The sequence below is a fragment of the Pan paniscus genome, chromosome 8, assembly GCF_029289425.2.
Source record: "Pan paniscus chromosome 8, NHGRI_mPanPan1-v2.0_pri, whole genome shotgun sequence".
NCBI classification, from domain to species: domain Eukaryota; kingdom Metazoa; phylum Chordata; class Mammalia; order Primates; family Hominidae; genus Pan; species Pan paniscus.
The window spans coordinates 48283439-48291887 of NC_073257.2; the positions used below are offsets into that span (position 1 = coordinate 48283439).

Here is an 8449-nt window from a genome sequence, read left to right on the forward strand (position 1 = left end):
CCCACTGCAGCCTCCGCCTCCTGGATCAAGCGATTCACCTGCCTCAGCCTCCTGAGTAGCTGGGATTACAGGTGCCAGCCACCACATCCAGCTAATTTTTGTATTTTTAGTAGAGACAGGGTTTCACCATGTTGGCCATGCTGGTCTCAAACTCCTGACCTCAGGTGATCCGCCTGCCTCGGGCTCCCAAAGTGGTGGGACTACAGGCGTGAGCCACCGGTCCTGGTCCTGCTCATCCTTCTTTAAGATCCTGCTCTTCCTACATCTCAGTGCTGTGTCATCTTCCTTCCCGAGGGCTCCAGCACTCCAACGCAGATGCTCACCGACCTTGTTTTCCAGCGAAGTTTCTACTCCTTGGTGTGTTTCCATGAACACCTGGCTAGGTAAAACGAGATGGCCTGCGTCTTGCTCACCCTAACAGCACTCACGTGCAGTACTGACGGATGTCCCCTGGACTCAGAGTTGACCTCTACATGAGAAATTGTAAAGCGGCACATTTAATTAAGCAAGCCAACCACATCCCACCTCAAAATACTCTTTATTATTCATCCTTTCTTCCATGAAAGCTTTGATATGGTGGATCTTTGGTGAGCATCCCGTTCTTTAAATAAAAGTAACTCAGAAGCTAATTTAAAGAAGATATGCTCTTGGAATTTAACGCAGCTTAATTACATTTTTAGCATAATGGTCATATGGAGGACTTAATGCAATTGAAGTTAATAAAAGTATTATCACTGTGCGGGAATGTCTTGCGGGTCCTTAAACTTCAGTGTGCACTGATGCAATTTTGGAGCGCTTCAGAGAAAGGATTCAGAATTATGAATACAAAATGTTTGCAGGTCCTCTGGGCGGAGGCTGTGCCTGTGCCTAGGCTAGCTCTCCATGTGCTATTTTTGAATGAATGAATTGAATGAAGGAACCTCCCTAACTTCCTGGTTCTGGGACCCTGTACTACCACGAGATGGCAGTATAGTACCAAATGTGGAAAGCGGATAGACGCACTGATTTGCTTTTTATGTCTCAACAGAACGTTTGCACCTACACTTTAAATTGCATCCCGTGCTCTGCAACTGCTCCTGGTTTTCTTTTGGCAAGACAATCTCACTCTCTTTGCCCAAACTCTGAAGTATTACAGGCACCGGCAATGCGGTCAGTGCAGGTTAAGAAACTGTAATGTGCCATGGTTTACTCCTTAAACTTTCTTATCAACTTTTTTCCCTTCTGTTTCATGGTACTTTCAAATTGCATTTATTATAAAGCAAAAAGAAAGTGTTTCACATAACTTCTCCCACAAGCAATTTTAATGAGCTTTGGCTTTAGTAATGGTTTTAATCATGTTAGACTTGATCTTCTAGCCACACAGCAACCACATCAACCCCTCTCCCAATTTGACAAGATTTTGAAAAACTAACATTGTTTTATGTAATTAAAGACACACCTGTATAGCACACAGAGGTGTTCATTTGTCTAATGCAATTGGCCAGATAGAGACTCGTTTCTTTCTTCCACCCTAAAATCAATTTTGGGGTTTTGTTCCCTTAGTAGATACCATCTGAGTATTGGCAAATATGCAACTCAAGTTTTAGCTTTAAAGGCAAAGAACCAGCACTTATGTCTTAATACCATCTCTAAAATCAGTCTCTAATGATGACAGATGCAGGTCTTTTTATTGAGAACTGTCCTCAGAATTTAAATTGGGTTTTTTGTCAAATAAGTTCGCTTAAACACACATAGATCTTGAGTTATCAAATATAGCATTTTATAATGATATATTGAATAATAAGGTAAAAAGCTTCAAAGCTGGACATTTTCCCACTGTGCTATATAGTTGAAAATGTGTCAATAATGACAATACTGCTACATGAGAAAGCCAACATGCTAACTTGTGTCTTGTAGCTTTCTCTCCATCCTTCATATGTGGTAAAGACTCTGGGATCTGCTCTTAAAATTCTACTTTATAACTGAATATATAAAGTTTATGGCTGGCATATGTATACTATACATGAGTCAACACGTGGGTTAGATGTAGGCCACTGATAGGTACCTAAGTTACAAAATAATTCTTTAATGAGTAAAACTACTGGAGAGGTGAACACTTTTACAGTGTCTCTGGCTTTAAAAAATAAGATTGGCATGATAGCTAAAGCAGGAGTTCTAATTGCATATCTAACTTAATTAACACCGAGACTTACTCTGAAAAGGATCTGCAAAATGTTACTACTATGGAGATCCTATGCGAAGCCTCTTACATGAGAAAGATCGGCCAAGAAAGTAGCGTCCACTCTATCAAAATTTTTTTTAGCCACTAAAAATTCCTATTAGGTAAAAGTAAGGAGAACAAACATTTTAGCAGGATGTGCAGAACAAAGCCCCTCCCATCCCATCCCACAATGATTGATGCCCCATCATTAGCAGGGTAGCTGCCCATTTCTTATCTTGATTGACAGGTTAATAAGGGACCTGGGGCTATCTTTTCAGTATTAACACACAATCTTACCAATTACTTTTAAATTATTGCTAATCTGTCAGAAAATAACAAGCATAAGGAATAAAAATATCCGCGAAACTGAAAGGTCTGCTGAAGCAGCTTTTACTTCCGGTGCCTTAAAAGGTTCAGTTGGAAAACTTGCTAGAATTTAGTCAATAGAATTTAGGCACCGGCGATTTTTTTTAAGAAAAACTTGTAGTTTATAATAGTTCATTGGTTCAATTAGGAGCGAAAAAGAAGGGAGTTTTGTAATGCAATTGTCCAGCAAAGGAAAACGCTTTAAATTGGGGGATTATGTGCGCAGACCACCTGTGGGGCATTCAGAGCCCTTTTCTATAAAGCTTCAACCCATGCCTAGCTGCCTGCAGGCTGGCTAACAATGCCGGGAAAAGCTGTTTAAAAGGCTGAGCACTTGTGCCTCCGGTCTTCACTAACTGTTACAAGTCTTCCTCTCTCGCGCTCTCTCTCCTTTTTAAAGTAAAAGTCCCACATCCCTTTAATGGAAGAACTTTAAGGCTCCGCGGTGGCCAATTGGTCTGCACTAAGAGGAGATAGGCAGCAGGGAAAGAAACTTCAGACTATACAGCACATTTGCAGAGGAGAAAAGATCAAAGTTTTTCAAACTCAAAAGACCAAGTTCCCTACAGATTAACCCTATTCATTTAGCTCCTCTTAAAGGAATGATGTGCTGAGCCACTGGGCAGACAGGTAAAAAGTTCAACAATTGCCGAAGCATTCTTCTGCTAATTCAACAGCCTTCTGCTCAAATAAATTAGCTTAGTCTTGACAGAGGAACAATAGCTTTTTCTCTAGGAAAAGCAGCACATTTGGTATACACAAGCACTGAAGGTTATTAAGATGTTAACCCGTTAGTTTAATCCATTGAAGAGCGCCTGCTCCCCTACCAGATTGTCAAGTGACTTCTACTGTAAAGGGTGAGCTATGGTTTAAAACATTAACCTCTACACCTCAGCAATGCGTTCCCTCCCTGGAACACCAGGTGCTTTCAAAATCACGGACTCCAGAAATGAATGCAGGGTTTTGAAACCTTTAGTGATACCATGCAGGATAAATAACAAGGCCTAAGGGGAATTACTGCCTTGCAGAAGTTCCATTTACATCCACTAAAGTGAGAGTAGTTATCCATGGATCAGAAAAGAGCTCCCATGAAAAACACCGTCTTTGGGGAAGGTGCAAAAACTCAATTTTGATTTCAGTTCAACAATGATATTTACTTGGCTAACAACTTAAGAACTAGAGTTTAACAAGTAATTTTCTCCATGCCTAAGGTAAGTGTACAGAATGACAAGCCAGAAAATGTCCATTTTCCCCATGCGTCCTTAGCAAGCACTTTAAAGGTGACAGCTCAGAAGAGGCGGGGGAGAGGGCAATGGTTAAATCATTTATCAAAAGTCATTTTATTGACAAAATAGAATACTTATATCTGTTCTTACAGGGGTAAGCCTCTAAACTTTTTACAAAAAAATGTACACACTATATCTTTGGATATATACATATTTTACACTTTTTTTTTTTACAATTTAACAAATAATTATATAAATACATCCTCTAATGTAAGAAACCCGTATTTACGTGGGGTGTATAATTAAGACATTTCTTGTTTGTTTACTTAAGGCATTTGCCTGGTCATTAAGAATACCCAAACCGTGCAATCCCATCAGGTCGCGGTCACCCCTCCTCCAGGGTAAGTCAGGGGTGGGAGTTTACGTAGGAAGAGTCGAGGGAGAAAAAGAGGTTCTCCCAGGTGAAATCTGTGTATCTGACTGCAAACCCAGCCAAGTGCAGCCAGGGAGGGCTCCAAACCTCGGGTTCTGGAAACGCCGCAGAGTCCACCCTCCTCAGCCAACAGAAATTAACGCGTGGCGGGAGGAGCTCCCCGCACATCAATGGAGGAAAAGGGGCTGGGTCTGGGAGGCTTCAATGCCAGGTACTTTGTTCTAAGTGAGTCATTTAAGTCCCAGCTAATGGATACCATTAAGAGTTCATTATCATGCTAATAGCAATCAACACTGTGAAGGGGTGGGAACCTCAGCCCATCAAGTGTCCCTTCGCTGCACTTGGGTCTCCTCGCCCCCCTCCCCACCCCTCCTGGGCGCCCCCTCCCCTCCGCTCAGACCTGGGACAATGGCATCTGCTTTGGATAAGACACGGAGCTGGCCGTGCCCGACCGCCACGTCAGGCCAGTGCTGACGTCGCTGTAGAGGGAGCCCCCGCCGCCGCCCGGACCCCCGCCGCCGCCGGGTCCCCCGCCGCCGCCGCCCCCCGGCCCGCCGCCACCCCCCGCGGCCGTGGCGCCCGCGCCCCCGCCCACCGCGGCGCCCTTGCTGGCCCAGCAGCAGCGGGTGCACAGGGAGCGCCAGGACTCCAGCGTCTTGCCGGACCAGACCCACACGCCCGAGGTGATGCCCACCACTAGGCACATGAAGTACTTGAGCATGAAGACGGCGTAGTCGGGCCTGCGTGCCTGGTCGGGCTGCAGGTCCCGCAGGCACGGGCAGTTGTGCGTGGCCTCCCAGCGCGGGCGGTTGTGCTGCTCGTAGAAGAGGCAGGCGACCACCACCGCGGCGGGCACGGTGTAGAGCACGGTGAACAGGCCCAGGCGGATCATCAGCTTCTCCAGCTTGTGCGTCTTGGTGGGGCCGTCCTGTTGCTTGATGACCGAGCGGATGCGGAAGAGGGACACGAAGCCGGCCAGCAGGAACATGGTGCCGATGAAGAGGTAGATGACCAGCGGCGCCAGCACGAAGCCGCGCAGGTTGTCCAGGCTCTGGTTGCCCACGTAGCAGATGCCCGCCACCGGGTCGCCGTCCACCGAGCTGAGCGCCAGCACCGCGATGGACTTGACGCTGGGCACAAGCCACGCGGCCAGGTGGAAGTACTGCGAGTAGCCGGCGATGGCTTCGTTGCCCCACTTCATACCGGCCGCCAGGAACCATGTGAGCGACAAGATCACCCACCAGATGGAGCTGGCCATGCCGAAGAAGTAGACCAGCAAGAAGACCACGGTGCACAGCGCGGGGCCGGTGGTCTCGTAGCGCACGTGCTGCTCCACCGCGCCCAGCTCCTCGTACTCGCCGCGCCCGCCCGGGCCGCCCGCGCCCGCGCCCGCCGCGCCCGCGCCCGCCGCCGCGCCGCCCGCGCCCCCAGCGCCCCCCGCGCCCGGCGCGCCACCGCTGCACGCCACCTTCTCGTGGCCCGCCACCAGGCGCACTAGGTAGCCCACCGACACGAAGAGGTAGCAGGCCGAGAGGAAGATGATGGGCCGCTCCGGGTACTTGAAGCGCTCCATGTCGATAAGGAAGGTGGAGACGGTGGCGAAGGTGGACACGAAGCAGAGCACCGACCACAGGCCGATCCAGAAGACGGTGAAGGCGCGCTCGTCCTGGCTGAAAAAGGGGTTGTGGCAGGGCAGCGCGCAGTTAGCGATCTGGCCTGTCTTGACGCGGTTGTAGAGCGGGTGGCGCTCGCTGGACACGCTCACCATAGGCGCCCGGCACTGGCACCCGGGCTCGCAGGGAGCCGCGCCGCCGCCAGGGGGCCGCGCCTTCCCGCCACCGCCGCCGCCGCGAGCTGGGGGCGCCGCCGCGTCCCCGCCGCCACCGCCCCTGCCGCCGCCGCGGTGCGGGGGCCTGGCCCCCGGCGGGCGGCCGTGGCCGCTGCCCGAAGGCGGCTGCTCGCCGGGCGGCGGCGGCGGCAGGCGGCGCGGCGGGCTGGGCGCGGCGGTGGTGAGGTCGGTGCGGTTGTAGTCCATGCACAGCGTGTCAGGGTTGCCTTGCTCGGGCAGCCGGTCGCAGCGCATGCGGTCGGGCCAGGCGAAGCCGTACTGGCGCATGAGCGGCGCGCAGCCGGCCTTGGCGCGCTCGCACACCGAGCGGCAGGGCGGCAGCGGCTTCTTGTAGTCCTCTAGGCAGATGGGCGTGTACATGCTGCACAGGAAGAACTTGAGATCGGGCGAGCACTGGATCTCCACCAGCGGCCAGAACTGGTGCACCTCCAGGCCCGCCTCGTCCTGCGTGTCGTGGTTGAACTGATTGGGCATGTAGGTGTAGTTGTAGCCGATGCCCTTACACAGCGGCACGGTGATCTCTTGGCATGCCAGCTCCTTGGCCGAGGCGGCCGCAGCGCCGCTGGAGCGCTGCAGCAGCGCCAAGGCGGCCAGCAGCGAGGTCACTTCCAACAGGTAACCCCACTCCATGCTGTGCGCCTCGGCCCGGTGCCCTCGCCCTCCAGGCGGCGCGCAGAGGGGTGCCCGGGGGGGGGGCCCACGAGAGAGCCGCAGACGGGTACAGCGGGTGATCTGGGGTCTCCCTTATGCTTCGCCCGGGAGGGGGGTCTGCCGATAATCTAACCCCTTCTAGGGGCGCGTCCGCAGCGGCACGGCCCGCAGCCTGGGCAGGGCCCTTCCGCACTCCTTTCCGCCGCTCCGGGGGTTCGAAGGCGGCTGCAGGCGCGCGCCACAGTCCGAAGGTCCGCTCTGCTGGCCCCGGGTCGCGCTCAGCCCTCGCGGCGCAGAGCGGCCGGGCCTCGGCTCATCGTCCCGCGCTCGCTCGCCTCCTCTCCGCGCGCCCGACCACTTCTCCCCGCCGCGCCGGGCGGCGGTGACTCCGCCGGGCAGAGAGGGCGGAGGCGCCGCAAGTTTCCTCTGGGGCCGCGGTGCGCAGTCAAGATGGCTGGGCCGGGCCGCTTGCCGCGCCGGGTCAGCCCTGGCGGCCACCACTCGGCCCCCGGGGGCTCATGCCCGCCCCCAAGGCCGCGCCGCCGCCGCCGCCGGAGTTGGGGACCCGCCTCGGCCCAGGCCGCCGCCCTCTTTCTCCGGCGTCCGTCCTTCGTCCGTCCGCCGCCGGGACAGACGGACCCCCGCCGCCTGGAAAAGTCAGCGCCGCGCTCCGGCCGCAGTCGGGCGAGGTGCACACAGTCTCCTTCCTGCTGGACACCCAGGAGCAAATCCAGACCGGAAGGCGGAGCGGACACCTGAGTGGCGCGGCCCGCGCCCAGCCGCCGCCTCCTCCTCGGCGGGAGCAGCGCCCTTAGCCCAACTTCCCGGCTCCAGCCCTGCTCGCGCCGCGCTGCCGGCTCATGAATATTTATACAGCGCGGACTCGGTCTCCGCCCCCAGCCCCGCGAGCCAATCGCCGGGCGGCAGGGCGGAGTCCACGCGCTCCCAGGGCTCAGCCTTCCTTAAGGCAGTCCCCGAGTGTCCGCACTGCTGTGCGCGCTCTCTGCGGATGGAGAGTTTTGGTAACCTTGGGATTGACCGCAGAGACAGAGTGTTGGCCATGGCTGTCCCCATGGCGCTGAGTGCGTCGGAGGTCTTGGTCCCCTTACCCCGAGTCTGCCCTTGGGGACAGGGACGGGGTTTGGTGCAGCGCGCGCCTCCCCGGCGCGTTTCAAACCAGCCAAGCCCCTGCTGCCACCCTCCGCGAATGTGGGTGATCTGCGGGCGGCTGGGGTCTCGTGCTCCTCGGGGCGGCAGGAAGGTCTCGCAGCAGGCGAGCGCCGGGGAGGCCTGCCGGGGCTCGGCGCTGCAGAAGACCCGGGAAAGGGTGTCCTCCTTGGGGTTCTCAGAACGATGGTTTCTGAGACTTGGAGATGTGGGGGGTGTGGAGTCATTCTAAACTGGGGCTGGACCCGGGACGGCCCGGGTGAGATGCCCCGGAGCCCAGCCTTGGGCGCGCGAGGGGCGCGGGGGACAAATGCCCGCCAGAGACTCTCCTCCCGCCTCCGCTGCGTGACCTGGGGGAGCCTCAGTTTCCCCACCTAGAGAGTTGGGTGATCATAGCACAGATCTCCAAGGGGGCTTTGATAATTAGGTGAGATAAAATATAGGAAGCCCCGAGCCGCCGTGCTTTCTTAGGAAAAATCATTCAATTTCTTTCTAAAATTCAAAACAAACCTCGAAACTTATAAATAGGACAGGCTGGAAACTCTGGGGCTGGATTC

General features: G+C 54.5%; 1 protein-coding gene across 1 annotated transcript; it reads right to left on the bottom strand.

Annotated features, from left to right (window-relative positions):
- Positions 1-3522: 3522 nt before the first annotated feature.
- On the bottom strand, positions 3523-7399 carry FZD8 (frizzled class receptor 8). The gene has a single exon (XM_034930304.4). It carries the CDS (start codon positions 6702-6704, stop codon positions 4620-4622), a length of 2085 nt encoding a protein of 694 aa, XP_034786195.1. The 5' UTR covers positions 6705-7399; the 3' UTR covers positions 3523-4619.
- Between the last annotated feature and the right edge of the window lie 1050 nt (positions 7400-8449).

What these genes read in the sequence shown, in the direction of transcription:
- FZD8 (XM_034930304.4), bottom strand. Translation starts at nt 6,704, where the DNA reads ATGGAGTGGGGTTACCTGTTGGAAGTGACCTCGCTGCTGGCCGCCTTG.